Consider the following 19,878-nt stretch of genomic DNA (forward strand, 5'->3'; position numbering starts at 1 on the left):
GTATATAGCCATGTTTTCGCCGTTTCATATCTAATTATTATCATTCTCCTTCCGCTATGCTAAGGTAATCAAAAGTAGAGTTTTCCCTCCGTCCTAGTTTACAAGCTTCGAGTGAAGACGCTGGCAGAATGTAAAGACTTCATTAGCATCTCATAGAATCCTAATTCACTAGCTTACACGTTTTTACAGCCCCACCACCCCAACCCACAAGCCCAGGTATGTAATACATACATAGGTATATACCAATGCATGTACTACATGGCTCTATACCTGAATGCAGCTTGCAGCCTGCACTACTTAGGCAGGACAAGCACAGAGAATTCCGCGCTGCATTGCAAATCACGAATGAATCAAATTTCGCGTTCGCGTCTCCCTGCAGCATCCCCGTCCAGCTCATCTCCACAACTACGTCGAAAGAGATCGGAGTCAGTAGGTATGGTGCCAGTTTCCGTTGGATCATAATTATACCCGAATATACTCGCAGAAGGGTCTCTCAGGCACTCCAAGTTACAAACTCAAATAATTAATAAACGATATCGTTTTCCTGGGAACAATTTACATCTGGGTATATATGTACAGGACTCAGGCCTGATTACTCAGTGCATTTTAGATTGCAAAATCAATAACGATCCAACGTAGTTCCGCAAACAGCAACACAGCACCGGTTTTCCGCCTCTCGGTTGAGCGTATATCGCAATCTGGAAATTCGTGTGTACAATTCGGTCAATAGATGGACCGTGCTCAACGTCAGTGTCAGAAAAGCAGAGATAGTTGAGTGGACTATCGCATTGTCGTATAACTGTATAGAGCTCGTACCCTTGTAGATCCACAAGACTATTGTTTAGAGCCTGCGGGAGTTTCGAGAACCGTAAACGTCAATTTCTACGCATCGTCATGCGACATTAACATGCATTCAGGCTGTATTTCCGGTTCAGTAAAGAGTTACACTTCCTCGCCCCCTCAACAGGACAGCGTCGAAAAGAATTCGACGATAAGCGCCGCATGGAGAATTCCACTGCCACAGTCCTAGCTTAGCCGAAAATATCTTCCCAGATTTTCAGGTCAAATAAATCCGAGACGCCAGCTCGGACACAACTTGTACCAGCCGGCAGCAGAGGAAGGAGTAAAGATTATACGAGAAAACAGGTATAAGATAAAGAAGGTCAGAAAGAATGATGGAGCATGATCGAGGAGTGGAAGCTACAAGACGTTTGGGAATTTCATCAAAGCTGTGGCACACTGCGGGTCCGAGAGAGCACCGGGAGCTTTCATTTCTGATGTACGCGTATGCGGGTGTAGTCGAGAACGTGACGTAACGAAAACATTAGTCCGAGTCGCCGGAGTTCCCGAGGATTGCGAGACGTGATAACTCGAATTACTGAGTATTCTACTTCGGAATGAGCCACACGTATCTTCAATTCACACCGGCGCCGAAGACGGTCTTGCACCGATACGCTCAGTAAACGGTTCGTTTATAAGCTATATGTTACATATGTGTATATTATATATAAATATATGCGGGAGTGTAAAGGATAGACATAGTCTTTGGTATATTGGTTAAATATTCAAACTTCATCCTGGCGAACAAACCAGAGGCAAATCTTGTGGTCGCATAACAACAATAATAACAAACTATGAGCTCGTTTTCAGACGAAGTGAAACTTTGGAATAGATAACCAACGACGTTATGTACCATGCCAAATATTCACTTGCCGCATGGAAATATATCACTCTTAATTGCCGTTTGTCAATATCAATACTGTTTATCTTATATTTTACTTTAAAAGTGAATCTTCGAAAACGATGGATTACGAAATTTTCAAATCCGATAATAATTTGTAAAAAGTACTTTAAAACTAGTACCGGTACAGGTCCAGGTGCTGAAAATTTGTCTGTATACAGGTACTTCGGTACTTTATTTACGTAAGTGCACGGAGAGGATGAAAGAACTGGCTTTACTCAAAACCGCAGGAAAAGAGGGACACGTGAGGGTTTTTCATGAAAAATACAAATGTCAACTGTATTTTTTACTACAAAAATTTAGCAGATTTTAGTCTGCCCACAGTGGTTTGCGATGATCTTCAGGTAAACTATGCATTTTGCGACGTATATTTTACCAAAAAACCTGGTGTGTACCTCTTTTCCTGCAGTTTTGAGTAGAATCTGCTATTCTATTTTCTCCGTGCGTAAGAGTGATATGAAAAAGTTATACACTTGTACAGTACTCCACTTATACGGCTGATGCAAGTTATCATGTTTAAGAAAATGTAGACATTCGAAAATGTCATCAGATAATGTATTTCCTGATAAAGTTAATATTTGCCTTCCAGCACTGAACACACGTTCTACTGGGAAATTTTTACGCAAATAAAGCACCTTACATTTTACCTATAAGTAGGTGCAGATACTCCTGAAGTACAAGGTACTTGCTAAGAAAATTATCTAGATACAGGTATAGGTACTGACACATGTACCTATGAACAAAAAAAGGTACTTGTACCTAGATACTTTACAACACTGATCACTCCTGACTGTACATATGAGCAATATCCGTTTTCCATTGACGGATTAAAAATTCGAAGTCATCTTGAACGCGATTAAAGGAGATTTATTGGGTAGTTATACATTTGAAGTAAAGATTATATAATTTAAAAATGTAATAATATAAATGCGCGAACATTGTTTCCCCGGAAAGCTCGACTCGTCTGTGTAGAGAATTTCTTGCGTGTACTTTACTTTTCATTTCGTTAAGTGACGCGGTTCGTCCAACGTCTTATTCCATTTCTTACACCAATATCGTCTTCTTAATCGAGGGTACAATTCCCACGGACTTTCCGCAGAACGGTAGATGACATTAGACGTACCTATATGTACGTACATTTGCAAATATTCTGGAAGTAATTTTAGTCAGATGGAGTAACGCGTTGGAGCGAGTACGCAAAATTGGAAAACGAACTCAAATTATCAAAAGTTTAGCAGCCGTCGCAAATTACATATCCCCTAGCTTTTCTCAGGCGGCTTGTGAAATTGCTATCGGCATTACAATGATATTAAAAAAGAATTATCGAAAATGCGAATGAAAACCATTTGCTACGTGGAGAAAATGTTATTTCGTTTCGTAAGCTCGGACTGTTATAAACTTCTTCTAAGCAATCTGATGTAATATTCAATCGATTCGATATCTGAAGTCTCATCTATGCTCATACACTACATTTGCTGTTGAAATGAATGTCGTGACTCATTCTCGGCCACTTAACAATGGTCAAGCTTTAGCTCGTAAATCACAGATGACACCATATCAAGTAATAATCAATTTACCAATCGTGAAAAATTACTAAATATCTCTGTATTAAGCTAAATGATTAATTAACAAATTACGTAGACGTCTTATCGTAATTTAAACTGAATGCGAAGAGCCCAAAATTATTTACGCGACAAATTACAGAAATGGTTGAACAACTGCAGATACCAGAAACTGAGCTCTGTGTACCCGATTTTCTTTGTATGCCAATACATATCATCATCAATCTGCGAGTCGAAGTTACGCGAATTCATTCTCTTTGACAAATCCAGCCCCACTCAGAACTAATTTATGTACGTAAATACCACATATTCTCGATTTAAAATATAGTAAGATATTCCTAGTCACAAAGGTCCATGAACTGGAGGCGCTTAATGAAGTTGTAAACTCTACTTTTACATTTATACGTATCTTTCCGTTGTATGTAGATGAAAGACTGAATTTCGATTCTAATGACCTGATTTCTGTGGACGAGGGCTTTTGAACAAGCTAATTTTGGCTTTCAATACAATGCTCCACAGTATCGTTAATCGTGTAGCTCGTAAACACGCATTAAACACACACCCTAGTTTGTATATTTTCAATAGCCACAGTTAACTTTCGAATAAAGATCAATTGAATACCTGGACACAGAAACAACCCAAGTTAATACGAATCGTCTGTGGATTCTAGAACCTCTGCTTATTTCACACATCTTAAGTCTGCATTCGAACATTTCAATAACAAGTGAAGGCTCCTGTAGAAGTAACACAGATCAATTTTGGTTTCGATCGTCAAAGTATTACATCTACATCGAAAGGGAAATTGTATTACATAATTAGGTTGCAATATACAAAGGATCGTACTGCGGCTAAACTGCTGTGTAATTTACACTTCAAGTTATGGATAGAAATTCCATCGTGCAAAACCATACATTTGCTATGAATCAGGAGTTGGAAGCATTTGGATTCTGAAAATTCATGCGGAATTTCTGCCAACTTTAGTATTTACACAAACACGAAAATAAGTATAGCTCCTTCAATTATTTCAAAATCTGTATTGCAATAAATTGTGAAAATTAGTGTCCGGGAACATAGTTGACATACGTTTTTCCACTTGCGTTACCCCGCAATACACTCTTTCTTTAATTTAACAGGTGATAATTCCTCACAAGCATGAAGGGATATTAGATTAGGTTCAACAAATAACTTTATTTCACGAAATTGAATATACACATTTTATCATACAACACGGCAAAATACTTGTGTTGATTGCTTACACGTAAGAACAAAATAATACAGAATGGTGAAATGATATAAGTCATTCACCCGTAAAACGTAGTTTAAATGAAACCATAAAAATATGGTTAGAGGGTAAAATATACATAATAATACGATATTATAAAATAACGTTTAAAATATATCAAATGTTTATAAAAAATATATCATTGGCTCTATTACACTGTTAGCCTTGAATGTACAAGGCTGCCTGAAGGTACGTTTGCAAAACAAATTGTTCTAGTTAAAAATGAGACGTAAGTTTGAAAATTTTCGACAGTACCTAAAAGAATTGCTGATAACAAAAGTTATGTCCAAACCCGATTTACTGTATCGGTGCGCACGTAGCGAAGTAAATTAACGTCGCCATAGAGTGTCATCTTGACAAGTCCTGTCAAAATATGAACGGTAACACGTGCATACTTAACAAATCAACCGATTTATCTAGACATGAGTATTTAAAGTGGCGAAAAAGGAAGAATTTGTGTTGGGTTACAGATTTTGTATTTGATAAATATACCTAAATAACCCTATCAGCTCTACTTTGAATAAAAATTTGTAGTCAAGTTACATAAGTAAATACGACACTTTATTCATCTTAAGAAGCTTAACACACGCCAAGTGCGTAAAAAATGGCAAAAAAGTGAGACAAGAAATTTTTACCTTAATTATAACGGAACATTTTATGTTCTTGTGCTTGTTTGGCAATCAAGCACTAAATATAATAAGAAATTGGAAAAAGTTTTGAACTCTCATGAGCATTAATTATTGCCTAGAAGCAGCCAAAGCTCTGAGAATGTGCACGAATAAATTAATTATATCCATGTACAGATTAATGGTTGCCAAAATATACTCTTCAGGTGACAATGTGCGCATTAAGAGTTGTGTATCGAATATAATGAACATCGAAAACAGCAGAGCACCCCCTATGCTGAGCAGCAACTCAAATCCAGTACTTTGTACGAAAATTTGAAGAATTCCACCAACCAGGAGGGCACACAGACCAGCAAACAATCTGAAAATGAATATTCGCCTGTTAGTTAATCAGAAATACCTAATTCGCTTTTTTATCAATCTTTAGGTGCACAGTTATTAAAAGAATAGAATAACGTAGACATTATAGGAGTAGCTAAAAGCGAATAACTGCGACTCCAGATAGCAAAGTTCACTTCACATACTGATTTGCATGTAATTAATATTTCAAAACAAAACTTGAAGTAAAGTATACTTACCCAAAACCTAAAAACGAAAAGTCTTTTTTTGTTTGAAACGTATAAGCTGTTAATCCAGCAACCACCGTCAATGTGATAAGTAAAGCCTCTAAGACAATTGCTTGGTCGTACATTGTAACAATAACCCCAACTGTGTACGATTGAACCAAAGTCTGCAATTAATAATAAAGTTTATTTTTTATTATGAGCTACTAACTCTTTACTATTTAGACAAAACGTAACATTCCTGATACTTTTTCATTAATGATACTTACAAATGCACCCAGAAGAATCAAATTCATGGGGTGTTCTCTTCTCTTGAAGATTAACGCCATCATAAATCCGAGGGTCATGAAGAATGACAATCCAACCATCCATTCGCTGAAATATCACCATGATAAGAAGAAAGCGAGTATGAAGTATGTTGTCTAACAGGGGCAGTAATCATAACTGAAGTGAAAAGGAAGTTCTAACTTATGATAAACATCGTGCCGAATTGCTTGAACTTTTTTAATTCTCTAAAATTATTTACTTGTTACAATTTGTATTTGAAAATATGTAATAGCGTAATTTTCACTAACTGATACATGTATAAAGCATCAAAGATGATTGGATCCTTACTTTTGGTGTATGAACAATCTAACAGGCTTGCTCAACATACATATGGCTGCGACAACAATGGTCATGAGCAACTGAACACTCAAGAGACCATAGACTTTACGCAAAAAAGCCATTCGTATTTTAATATTAGCATTTTGCACATTGTTGTTGTATGCAAAGTCGTTTTCTATCCCATTCGATGTTTCTTCTTTGCCCCCTCCCTCAATATCCTCTTCCGCGAACATCAGTGGTACGGTAGCCATTTCAAGTTGATTATAAATGCTTGTGATTCCTTGAAAAAACGAAGTAACATAGGTGCTTTGAGAAATTGTGTATTGACCCTGGTCAATAAATGTCAAAACATTGCAACTGATATTTTTAAATATTAGTAATAAATATTCAATAATAATTGGTCGTTTTGCTATCGAATTAAAACCTTGCCATCATCATACATAAGACGATCATGTGGTAGTTTAATCGGATTAAATATAAAAAATACAAATTTTGGTGACGGTAAAATTTAAACACATACAGGTAGGAAAACCACTAATGGAAATATCAAATCAAAAGAATAAATGCATTTTACCAAATTAGTTTCCTCAAATGGATCTTGTGTAACGGAATAACAGATACGACTAAGTGAAGTTTTCACCAAAAATTTCTGACATGGTACCGTTACAATTGTTCAGCATAAAATGTATTTTGCTTTTTCACTCAATAAAGTTATTTCAATTCTAAATTCAGTTTCGACATTTCATTGTTATTATGGATAACAAGAATAGAATTCTTATCAACTATTTTGTGAAGGTTAGTTATTGGCATAAAAGAAACGTCACACAATACGGAAAAGTTGTGACACCATCTTTATATTTGCAATGATAACAAGTATAATATTGTTTACGTTGATTTAAGAATTTGCAGATATGCCGTAGTGAAATTAAGTATGAACACGTATAATGATTACGGCTCACTCACTTCGATGTGAAACATTAATTTCAATTGCATTCGTGTAATACTTTTTCCTACCTTCACAATGAAAACGGAATGAATCACGAGGTGTTGTCTGGGATTTTTTTGCTTTCTCGCTAATTATTCTAGTGAAATTTAACGTCACCACAACTCCATAAACATATGCATGGAATGAGCAGACCACGGAGCAAACACTGCGCATAGAATCGTACCGTTCCCGATGATTTACCATTGGCGCCATCAGATGGCACTAAAGCGAGTAGATTTCTACAGTGGGTCGTTGACTGAAAAATATAAAGACGGATACCCCAGCGTAAATTTTTGTGACCAGTTTTCGGCGGGCAAGTAGGCCCAGGTGGGCCTGGGAGCGTAGGAGGATTCTGGTCTATCGACTCTACTTAACGGGCTCGCACCGACATTCGTAGCAGCCAAAGTAGTGTCGGTATGGAAGATTCAGATTGAGTCGCTACAAAGTGAGTACGTAAGACTACTTGTCAACTGCGACTTAGAAATGTCGATCAGCTCGATTATCCCTGTGAGAAGACGCGTAACCGCGTCCACCGCCAACCACCCCTACTACCTCCGAGCATCTCCAACCACCGTCAACCAACTACTCCCACCTCCGACCACTTTCGTCCTCCTCGTCCACCTCGTCCTTATGGACCACCGCCGATCACTTCCAACCGCCACCAAACACTTCCTACCAGCTCCGATTACCTCCTACTACCTCCTACCATATCCAACTAACTTCTACCACCCCCTACTACCTCCTACCAGCGCCTACCACCTCCTACCATTTCCGAATACCTCCGACCACCTTCATCCTCTTCGTTCCCCTGTTCCTCCATGTATTCTACAACATTATTATTCATATTCAATTCAATTTCTTCATTATTGTAATTTTATTTGGTGTATTAATTGAACAGATCAAGTTATACATTTCGTCTTGTGGAGGGCCCTCACTTTGGGCCGAAATGTTAACAAGTTATTCTACGTTCTTATTATGACCTTCATATCCAAGAATTAATCCCCATTGAACACACAGAGGTCAAGAACTAAGTTGATCATTGATATTCATAATTATTCCAAGAACTTTTCATTTCCTCTCTCGATCGTGAATTTTCGTAGTAATAGAATCGAAACGCTGTTTAAGCTAGTCGCAAGTGAAGTATCTACGTTGGATGAAGAATCAGAATTGTTTTTGAAATGTGTTCGTAGCGGAAAAAATTCAGAGTAACTGTAATACATCACGGATGCGCTAATTTGATCGAGATAAAATGGCTGCTCCGTATAGGAGACAGTATTTAACACAGTCTCCTGATTTGAAAATCTTAAAAAGGTGATTGTCGGCGACTTTTTTTTTTTTGAAAGGGAGAGATAGATAGAGAGATAAAACAATGCTTCTTGGAACTTTGAGTGTATTTTAACACACATTTGCGAAGTAGGAACAAAAATTTTTAACATCCAACTGTCGCAAAACAGCAGCGGTATTAGCTGATCCGTTAACTGAAGAATATATCTTTAGTCAAATGCTGACTATCGAAGGGCCTAGCCGCTTGAGTCTGGAATCGGCAGGAAATATGAAGTGCGTACTTCTTGTCTGAAATATAGAAACTAAAATCATTATACATCATATCACATCATCATACATCTTACATCATACATCATACATAGTATTAAAGATCGAAATCAAAGTTTGGATGTTCAGAAAGTGACGTCACCAAAAATTTTTTTTCTCGAGACGTCATCGATCTAAAATCAGCTAGTCGAATTCCTCAGTCTGCAAACAACCGCGCAGTAGAGCGGACGGATGAGAATCGCGCTCCGCAGATTTCGAGTACAGGGTTCTCTACCCCGTTCCGGATCCGCTTTCTGGTGCAACTCGACTTCCAGGACAAGCGTTCCGTGACTCCTGCGCTCCAGGTTCGCTACCTGATGAAACTCGACTGTAGGGACAAGCGCCCCGTAGTTTCTATGCTCCAGGTCCGCTACCTGGTGAAACTCGACTTCCAGGACATGCGCTCCGTAGGGTAGGCACAAATTCATTAGCTATAAATGCGCTAATAAAATTTATTATATTATCTATTAATTAATTAATTGTATGAATCCTTACACAATATTTTTGATGTGTTCGGATACTAAGAATAGTTATTACTATTCAAGGTATAACCCGAGGTGGTTGTCGGTGATCGTTGAAGGTAGTTGGCGATGGTTGGAGGTGGTTGGAGGTGGTTGGGGGTGGTTGTGGGTGATCAATGTGGACGAGGAGGAGGACAAGGAAGACAAGGAGGACGAGGATGACTGCACGGTGAGTAAAACATTTTTATAATATTTAATGGCAATTGTATTTGTATTTTATCTAAGATTTTTTGAACTTGTCATGTTTACATTAAATTACTTAAATTCGTGTTTCGCGCAAGCACGAATTCGGTAGCTATAAATGCGCTACCAAAATTTATTATGTTATTGGATGATTGATTAACTAATTAATTATAATAATCCTTACACAATATCTTTGATGTGTTCTCATACTGAAAATATTTATTACTATTCCAGGTATAACCCGAGGTGGTTATCGGTGGTTGTTGGAGGTGGTTGGCGGTGGTCGGAGGTGGACAAGGAGGAGGATGAGGAAGACCAGGAGCATGAGGTGGACGAGGACGACGAGGATTTGTACACTGTGAATATAACATTCTGAAGTATTGAATAGAGGAGAAGTAGGAATAGAAGTAGGATCAGGAGTAGGAGTAGGAATAGGAGTAGGAGCAGGAGTAGGAGATATTTCCTACTATTCCTACCCTACCCTACCATACCCAACCCTACCCTACACTCCCCTAGCCTTCCCTCCCCTGCCCACAACATATACTCCTATTTCTACTCCTACTCCTACTTCTACTTCAATCTTACACCTACTTCTACAACTATCTTACTCCAACTCTTGATCCTACTCCTATTCCTACTCTCACTCTTGAACCTACTCCTGATCTTACTTCTATTCCTACTTCTACTCCTGATTCCACTCCCATTCGTACTCCTAATTCTGATGATTAATGTTATGGAATATAAAGACTGCGTGTCGAATTGAATCCCATATCGAAACGAACAATTCTTTTATTGTCATATTACAGCCGATTATTGTAGATAATCTAGTATGTTTCCTAGAAATTTAAGAAATTTATAGTATGTATCACGTATGAATCATAAACGAATCATATGTATCAATGTCGTACATGGACCGCATATACATTTATACTTTTTGGTCTCTGCATCATTATTATATCTGATATATTTTTATTCATGATCTACGTATACATTCTTCTCTCATGTAACTATACTTTGATTAAATCACTGTTTTTCTACGACTTTTGAATGATATTTATTCTCATTATTAATTTATTGTATCGCCGACAAGTCGGTAAGTACACTCAGGCCAAGTACTGGCTTAGGCTTACCATTGCGAAGACTGTGTTACTCGGAAGGTGAATGCAGCCAGCATCATGTTGTAATCGGAAACTCTCTGATGTTGTGCCATGAGTTCTCAAATCTACCGTTGGAACATCTCGCGGAGCAATTTTCGGTTGTCACATGAAAGCCCATGAGAGCTACTGTCTTGATATTATTCATCCAATGGTACGGCTAACCCCTTTGCATTTTTGGAGAAAATTTTCGCTATTTTGAAAAGTGCTGGTATGGAGGTCTTCTATGGACTATTCCGACGTGATTTTGCGGGTGAAATCGATTGGGCGCAGTCCCAATACGCTGCGATCAACGCATCACAAGTTACAGCCAAAAAACCAGAACCTCAATTTTCGACATTTTCAGCAGGTGCTTTTTCGCTCGCCATTTCTCTCCGGCTGGTCCTACGCTGTTTTCGCTACGATTTCTAAGTTCCTGAGGGTCCAATTGGTCAGATAAGGGTCATTTAAATCGAATCTGAGACCAAAAGTTTTTTGCCCAAAAAAAAAGTAAGGCTAACCCCTTTCCATTTTTGGCGAAAATTTTCGCGATTTTCAAAAGTGCTGAAATTGATTATTTGTGGCACTATTCCGACGTAATTTTGCGAGAGAAATCGATTGGGCGCAGTCCCAATGCGCTGCGATCGACGCATCACAAGTTACAGCCAATAAACCAGAACCTGAATTTTCGACATTTTTCAGCAGGTGCTTTTTCGCTCGCCATTTCTCTCCTGTTGGTCCTACGCTCTTTTCGCTACGATTTCTGAGTTCCTGAGGGTCCAATTGGTCAACTAAGGGTCATTTAAATCGAATCTGAGACCAAAAGTTTTTTGCCCTAAAAAAAAGTAAGGCTAACCCCTTTGCATTTTTGGGAAAAATTCTCGCGATTTTCAAAAGTGCTGGAATTGATTATTTGTGGCACTATTCCGACGTAATTTTGCGAGAAAAATCGATTGGGCGTAGTCCCAATACGCTGCGATCAACGCATCACAAGTTACAGCCAAAAAACCAGAACCTGAACTTTCGACATTTTTCAGCAGGTGCTTTTTCGCTCGCCATTTCTCTCCTGTTGGTCCTACACTCTTTTCGCTACGATTTCTGAGTTCCTGAGGGTCCAATTGGTCAGCTAAGGGTCATTTAAATCGAATCTGAGACCAAAAGTTTTTTGCCCTAAAAAAAAGTAAGGCTAACCCCTTTGCATTTTTGGCAAAAATTCTCGCGATTTTTGAAAGTGCTGGAATTGATCATTTGTGGCACTATTCCGACGTAATTTTGCGAGATAAATCGATTGGGCGCAGTCCCAATACGCTGCGATCAACGCATCACAAGTTACAGCCAAAAAACCAGAACCTGAACTTCCGACATTTTTTAGCAGGTGCTTTTTCGCTCGCCATTTCTCTCCTGTTGGTCCTACGCTCTTTTCGCTGCCATTTCTGAGTTCCTGAGGGTCCAATTGGTCAGCTAAGGGTCATTTAAATCGAATCTAAGACCAAAAGTTTTTTGCCCAAAAAAAAAGTAAGGCTAACCCCTTTCCATTTTTGGCGAAAATTTTCGCGATTTTCGAAAGTGCTGAAATTGATTATTTGTGGCACTATTCCGACGTAATTTTGCGAGATAAATCGATTGGGCGCAGTCCCAATACGCTGCAATCAACGCATCACAAGTTACAGCCAAAAAACCAGAACCTCAATCTTTAACATTTTCAGCAGGTGCTTTTTCGCTCGCCATTTCTCTCCTGTTGGTCCTACGCTCTTTTCGCTGCGATTTCTGAGTTCCTGAGGGTCCAATTGGTCAGCTAAGGGTCATTTGAATCGAATCTGAGACCGAAAGTTTTTTGCCCAAAAAAAAAGTAAGGCTAACCCCTTTGCATTTTTGGGAAAAATTCTTGCGATTTTCAAAAGTGCTGGAATTGATTATTTGTGGCACTATTCCGACGTAATTTTGCGAGAGAAATCGATTGGGCGTAGTCCCAATACGCTGCGATCAACGCATCATAAGTTACAGCCAAAAAACCAGAACATGAACTTTCGACATTTTTCAGCAGGTGCTTTTTCGCTCGCCATTTCTCTCCTGTTGGTCCTACGCTCTTTTCGCTACGATTTCTGAGTTCCTGAGGGTCCAATTGGTCAACTAAGGGTCATTTAAATCGAATCTGAGACCAAAAGTTTTTTGCCCTAAAAAAAAGTAAGGCTAACCCCTTTGCATTTTTGGGAAAAATTCTCGCGATTTTCAAAAGTGCTGGAATTGATTATTTGTGGCACTATTCCGACGTAATTTTGCGAGAAAAATCGATTGGGCGTAGTCCCAATACGCTGCGATCAACGCATCACAAGTTACAGTCAAAAAACCAGAACCTGAACTTTCGACATTTTCCAGCAGGTGCTTTTTCGCTCGCCATTTCTCTCCTGTTGGTCCTACGCTCTTTTCGCTGCGATTTCTGAGTTCCTGAGGGTCCAATTGGTCAGATAAGGGTCATTTAAGTCGAATCTGAGACCAAAAGTTTTTTGCCCTAAAAAAAAGTAAGGCTAACCCCTTTCCATTTTTGGCGAAAATTTTCGCGATTTTCAAAAGTGCTGAAATTGATTATTTGTGGCACTATTCCGACGTAATTTTGCGAGAGAAATCGATTGGGCGCAGTCCCAATGCGCTGCGATCGACGCATCACAAGTTACGGCCAATAAACCAGAACCTGAATTTTCGACATTTTTCAGCAGGTGCTTTTTCGCTCGCCATTTCTCTCCTGTTGGTCCTACGCTCTTTTCGCTACGATTTCTGAGTTCCTGAGGGTCCAATTGGTCAACTAAGGGTCATTTAAATCGAATCTGAGACCAAAAGTTTTTTGCCCTAAAAAAAAGTAAGGCTAACCCCTTTGCATTTTTGGGAAAAATTCTCGCGATTTTCAAAAGTGCTGGAATTGATTATTTGTGGCACTATTCCGACGTAATTTTGCGAGAAAAATCGATTGGGCGTAGTCCCAATACGCTGCGATCAACGCATCACAAGTTACAGCCAAAAAACCAGAACCTGAACTTTCGACATTTTTCGGCAGGTGCTTTTTCGCTCGCCATTTCTCTCCTGTTGGTCCTACGCTCTTTTCGCTGCCATTTCTGAGTTCCTGAGGGTCCAATTGGTCAGCTAAGGGTCATTTAAATCGAATCTAAGACCAAAAGTTTTTTGCCTAAAAAAAAAGTAAGGCTAACCCCTTTCCATTTTTGGCGAAAATTTTCGCGATTTTCGAAAGTGCTGAAATTGATTATTTGTGGCACTATTCCGACGTAATTTTGCGAGATAAATCGATTGGGCGCAGTCCCAATACGCTGCGATCAACGCATCACAAGTTACAGCCAAAAAACCAGAACCTCAATCTTTAACATTTTCAGCAGGTGCTTTTTTGCTCGCCATTTCTCTTCTGTTGATCCTACGCTCTTTTCGCTGCGATTTCTGAGTTCCTGAGGGTCCAATTGGTCAGCTAAGGGTCATTTGAATCGAATCTGAGACCGAAAGTTTTTTGCCCAAAAAAAAAGTAAGGCTAACCCCTTTGCATTTTTGGGAAAAATTCTCGCGATTTTCAAAAGTGCTGGAATTGATTATTTGTGGCACTATTCCGACGTAATTTTGCGAGATAAATCGATTGGGCGCAGTCCCAATACGCTGCGATCAACGCATCACAAGTTACAGCCAAAAAACCAGAACCTCAATTTTTAACATTTTCAGCAGGTGCTTTTTTGCTCGCCATTTCTCTTCTGTTGATCCTACGCTCTTTTCGCTGCGATTTCTGAGTTCCTGAGGGTCCAATTGGTCAGCTAAGGGTCATTTGAATCGAATCTGAGACCGAAAGTTTTTTGCCCAAAAAAAAAGTAAGGCTAACCCCTTTGCATTTTTGGGAAAAATTCTCGCGATTTTCAAAAGTGCTGGAATTGATTATTTGTGGCACTATTCCGACGTAATTTTGCGAGAAAAATCGATTGGGCGTAGTCCCAATACGCTGCGATCAACGCATCATAAGTTACAGCCAAAAAACCAGAACATGAACTTTCGACATTTTCCAGCAGGTGCTTTTTCGCTCGCCATTTCTCTCCTGTTGGTCCTACGCTCTTTTCGCTGCGATTTCTGAGTTCCTGAGGGTCCAATTGGTCAGATAAGGGTCATTTGAATCGAATCTGAGACCGAAAGTTTTTTGCCCAAAAAAAAAGTAAGGCTAACCCCTTTGCATTTTTGGGAAAAATTCTCGCGATTTTCAAAAGTGCTGGAATTGATTATTTGTGGCACTATTCCGACGTAATTTTGCGAGAAAAATCGATTGGGCGTAGTCCCAATACGCTGCGATCAACGCATCATAAGTTACAGCCAAAAAACTAGAACATGAACTTTCGACATTTTCCAGCAGGTGCTTTTTCGCTCGCCATTTCTCTCCTGTTGGTCCTACGCTCTTTTCGCTGCGATTTCTGAGTTCCTGAGGGTCCAATTGGTCAGATAAGGGTCATTTAAGTCGAATCTGAGACCAAAAGTTTTTTGCCCAAAAAAAAAGTAAGGCTAACCCCTTTCCATTTTTGGCGAAAATTTTCGCGATTTTCAAAAGTGCTGAAATTGATTATTTGTGGCACTATTCCGACGTAATTTTGCGAGAGAAATCGATTGGGCGCAGTCCCAATGCGCTGCGATCGACGCATCACAAGTTACAGCCAATAAACCAGAACCTGAATTTTCGACATTTTTCAGCAGGTGCTTTTTCGCTCGCCATTTCTCTCCTGTTGGTCCTACGCTCTTTTCGCTACGATTTCTGAGTTCCTGAGGGTCCAATTGGTCAACTAAGGGTCATTTAAATCGAATCTGAGACCAAAAGTTTTTTGCCCTAAAAAAAAGTAAGGCTAACCCCTTTGCATTTTTGGGAAAAATTCTCGCGATTTTCAAAAGTGCTGGAATTGATTATTTGTGGCACTATTCCGACGTAATTTTGCGAGAAAAATCGATTGGGCGTAGTCCCAATACGCTGCGATCAACGCATCATAAGTTACAGCCAAAAAACCGGAACATGAACTTTCGACATTTTCCAGCAGGTGCTTTTTCGCTCGCCATTTCTCTCCTGTTGGTCCTACGCTCTTTTCGCTGCGATTTCTGAGTTCCTGAGGGTCCAATTGGTCAGATAAGGGTCATTTAAGTCGAATCTGAGACCAAAAGTTTTTTGCCCAAAAAAAAAGTAAGGCTAACCCCTTTCCATTTTTGGCGAAAATTTTCGCGATTTTCAAAAGTGCTGGAATTGATTATTTGTGGCACTATTCCGACGTAATTTTGCGAGAAAAATCGATTGGGCGTAGTCCCAATACGCTGCGATCAACGCATCATAAGTTACAGTCAAAAAACCAGAACCTGAACTTTCGACATTTTCCAGCAGGTGCTTTTTCGCTCGCCATTTCTCTTCTGTTGGTCCTACGCTCTTTTCGCTGCGATTTCTGAGTTCCTGAGGGTCCAATTGGTCAGCTAAGGGTCATTTAAATCGAATCTGAGACCAAAAGTTTTTTGCCCAAAAAAAAAGTAAGGCTAACCCCTTTGCATTTTTGGCAAAAATTCTCGCGATTTTTAAAAGTGCTGGAATTGATTATTTGTGGCACTATTCCGACGTAATTTTGCGAGGGAAATCGATTGGGCGCAGTCCCAATACGCTGCGATCAACGCATCACAAGTTACAGCCAAAAAACCAGAACCTCAATCTTTAACATTTTCAGCAGGTGCTTTTTCGCTCGCCATTTCTCTCCTGTTGGTCCTACGCTCTTTTCGCTGCGATTTCTGAGTTCCTGAGGGTCCAATTGGTCAGCTAAGGGTCATTTGAATCGAATCTGAGACCGAAAGTTTTTTGCCCAAAAAAAAAGTAAGGCTAACCCCTTTGCATTTTTGGGAAAAATTCTTGCGATTTTCAAAAGTGCTGGAATTGATTATTTGTGGCACTATTCCGACGTAATTTTGCGAGAAAAATCGATTGGGCGTAGTCCCATTACGCTGCGATCAACGCATCATAAGTTACAGCCAAAAAACCAGAACATGAACTTTCGACATTTTCCAGCAGGTGCTTTTTCGCTCGCCATTTCTCTCCTGTTGGTCCTACGCTCTTTTCGCTGCGATTTCTGAGTTCCTGAGGGTCCAATTGGTCAGCTAAGGGTCATTTGAATCGAATCTGAGACCGAAAGTTTTTTGCACAAAAAAAAAGTAAGGCTAACCCCTTTGCATTTTTGGGAAAAATTCTTGCGATTTTCAAAAGTGCTGGAATTGATTATTTGTGGCACTATTCCGACGTAATTTTGCGAGAAAAATCGATTGGGCGTAGTCCCAATACGCTGCGATCAACGCATCATAAGTTACAGCCAAAAAACCAGAACATGAACTTTCGACATTTTCCAGCAGGTGCTTTTTCGCTCGCCATTTCTCTCCTGTTGGTCCTACGCTCTTTTCGCTACGATTTCTGAGTTCCTGAGGGTCCAATTGGTCAACTAAGGGTCATTTAAATCGAATCTGAGACCAAAAGTTTTTTGCCCTAAAAAAAAGTAAGGCTAACCCCTTTGCATTTTTGGGAAAAATTCTCGCGATTTTCAAAAGTGCTGGAATTGATTATTTGTGGCACTATTCCGACGTAATTTTGCGAGAAAAATCGATTGGGCGTAGTCCCAATACGCTGCGATCAACGCATCACAAGTTACAGCCAAAAAACCAGAACATGAACTTTCGACATTTTCCAGCAGGTGCTTTTTCGCTCGCCATTTCTCTCCTGTTGGTCCTACGCTCTTTTCGCTGCGATTTCTGAGTTCCTGAGGGTCCAATTGGTCAGATAAGGGTCATTTAAGTCGAATCTGAGACCAAAAGTTTTTTGCCCTAAAAAAAAGCAAGGCTAACCCCTTTCCATTTTTGGCGAAAATTTTCGCGATTTTCAAAAGTGCTGAAATTGATTATTTGTGGCACTATTCCGACGTAATTTTGCGAGAGAAATCGATTGGGCGCAGTCCCAATTCGCTGCGATCGACGCATCACAAGTTACAGCCAATAAACCAGAACCTGAATTTTCGACATTTTTCAGCAGGTGCTTTTTCGCTCGCCATTTCTCTCCTGTTGGTCCTACGCTCTTTTCGCTACGATTTCTGAGTTCCTGAGGGTCCAATTGGTCAACTAAGGGTCATTTAAATCAAATCTGAGACCAAAAGTTTTTTGCCCTAAAAAAAAGTAAGGCTAACCCCTTTGCATTTTTGGGAAAAATTCTCGCGATTTTCAAAAGTGCTGGAATTGATTATTTGTGGCACTATTCCGACGTAATTTTGCGAGAAAAATCGATTGGGCGTAGTCCCAATACGCTGCGATCAACGCATCACAAGTTACAGCCAAAAAACCAGAACCTGAACTTTCGACATTTTTCAGCAGGTGCTTTTTCGCTCGCCATTTCTCTCCTGTTGGTCCTACGCTCTTTTCGCTGCCATTTCTGAGTTCCTGAGGGTCCAATTAGTCAGCTAAGGGTCATATAAATCGAATCTAAGACCAAAAGTTTTTTGCCCAAAAAAAAAGTAAGGCTAACCCCTTTCCATTTTTGGCGAAAATTTTCGCGATTTTCGAAAGTGCTGAAATTGATTATTTGTGGCACTATTCCGACGTAATTTTGCGAGATAAATCGATTGGGCGCAGTCCCAATACGCTGCGATTAACGCATCACAAGTTACAGCCAAAAAACCAGAACCTCAATCTTTAACATTTTCAGCAGGTGCTTTTTCGCTCGCCATTTCTCTCCTGTTGGTCCTACGCTCTTTTCGCTGCGATTTCTGAGTTCCTGAGGGTCCAATTGGTCAGCTAAGGGTCATTTGAATCGAATCTGAGACCGAAAGTTTTTTGCCCAAAAAAAAAGTAAGGCTAACCCCTTTGCATTTTTGGGAAAAATTCTTGCGATTTTCAAAAGTGCTGGAATTGATTATTTGTGGCACTATTCCGACGTAATTTTGCGAGGAAAATCGATTGGGCGTAGTCCCAATACGCTGCGATCAACGCATCATAAGTTACAGCCAAAAAACCAGAACATGAACTTTCGACATTTTCCAGCAGGTGCTTTTTCGCTCGCCATTTCTCTCCTGTTGGTCCTACGCTCTTTTCGCTGCGATTTCTGAGTTCCTGAGGGTCCAATTGGTCAGATAAGGGTCATTTAAGTCGAATCTGAGACCAAAAGTTTTTTGCCCAAAAAAAAAGTAAGGCTAACCCCTTTCCATTTTTGGCGAAAATTTTAGCGATTTTCAAAAGTGCTGGAATTGATTATTTGTGGCACTATTCCGACGTAATTTTGCGAGAGAAATCGATTGGGCGCAGTCCCAATGCGCTGCGATCGACGCATCACAAGTTACAGCCAATAAACCAGAACCTGAATTTTCGACATTTTTCAGCAGGTGCTTTTTCGCTCGCCATTTCTCTCCTGTTGGTCCTACGCTCTTTTCGCTACGATTTCTGAGTTCCTGAGGGTCCAATTGGTCAACTAAGGGTCATTTAAATCGAATCTGAGACCAAAAGTTTTTTGCCCTAAAAAAAAGTAAGGCTAACCCCTTTGCATTTTTGGGAAAAATTCTCGCGATTTTCAAAAGTGCTGGAATTGATTATTTGTGGCACTATTCCGACGTAATTTTGCGAGAAAAATCGATTGGGCGTAGTCCCAATACGCTGCGATCAACGCATCACAAGTTACAGCCAAAAAACCAGAACCTGAACTTTCGACATTTTTCAGCAGGTGCTTTTTCGCTCGCCATTTCTCTCCTGTTGGTCCTACGCTCTTTTCGCTGCCATTTCTGAGTTCCTGAGGGTCCAATTAGTCAGCTAAGGGTCATTTAAATCGAATCTAAGACCAAAAGTTTTTTGCCCAAAAAAAAAGTAAGGCTAACCCCTTTCCATTTTTGGCGAAAATTTTCGCGATTTTCGAAAGTGCTGAAATTGATTATTTGTGGCACTATTCCGACGTAATTTTGCGAGATAAATCGATTGGGCGCAGTCCCAATACGCTGCGATCAACGCATCACAAGTTACAGCCAAAAAACCAGAACCTCAATTTTTAACATTTTCAGCAGGTGCTTTTTTGC

The 19,878-nt window shown here is 39.8% G+C and overlaps 1 protein-coding gene across 2 annotated transcripts; it reads right to left on the minus strand.

The window, feature by feature from the left end:
- Positions 1 to 5,132: 5,132 nt before the first annotated feature.
- Positions 5,133 to 7,593, minus strand: LOC124179840 (protein lifeguard 4-like). Of its 2 annotated transcripts, none has more exons than XM_046564645.1 (5): positions 7,395 to 7,593; positions 6,390 to 6,660; positions 6,044 to 6,149; positions 5,790 to 5,941; positions 5,133 to 5,572 (listed from the first exon to the last, which is right to left on the minus strand). In XM_046564645.1, the coding sequence occupies exons 1-5, from the start codon at positions 7,576 to 7,578 to the stop codon at positions 5,323 to 5,325; spliced, it is 963 nt and encodes a 320-aa protein (XP_046420601.1). In that variant the 5' UTR covers positions 7,579 to 7,593; the 3' UTR covers positions 5,133 to 5,322. The 2 variants fall into 2 exon arrangements, with proteins under 2 accessions (XP_046420601.1, XP_046420608.1); XM_046564652.1 differs by having other exon boundaries at positions 7,270 to 7,519.
- Positions 7,594 to 19,878: the final 12,285 nt, after the last annotated feature.

Source organism: Neodiprion fabricii, chromosome 1, assembly GCF_021155785.1.
Source record: "Neodiprion fabricii isolate iyNeoFabr1 chromosome 1, iyNeoFabr1.1, whole genome shotgun sequence".
NCBI lineage: Eukaryota > Metazoa > Arthropoda > Insecta > Hymenoptera > Diprionidae > Neodiprion > Neodiprion fabricii.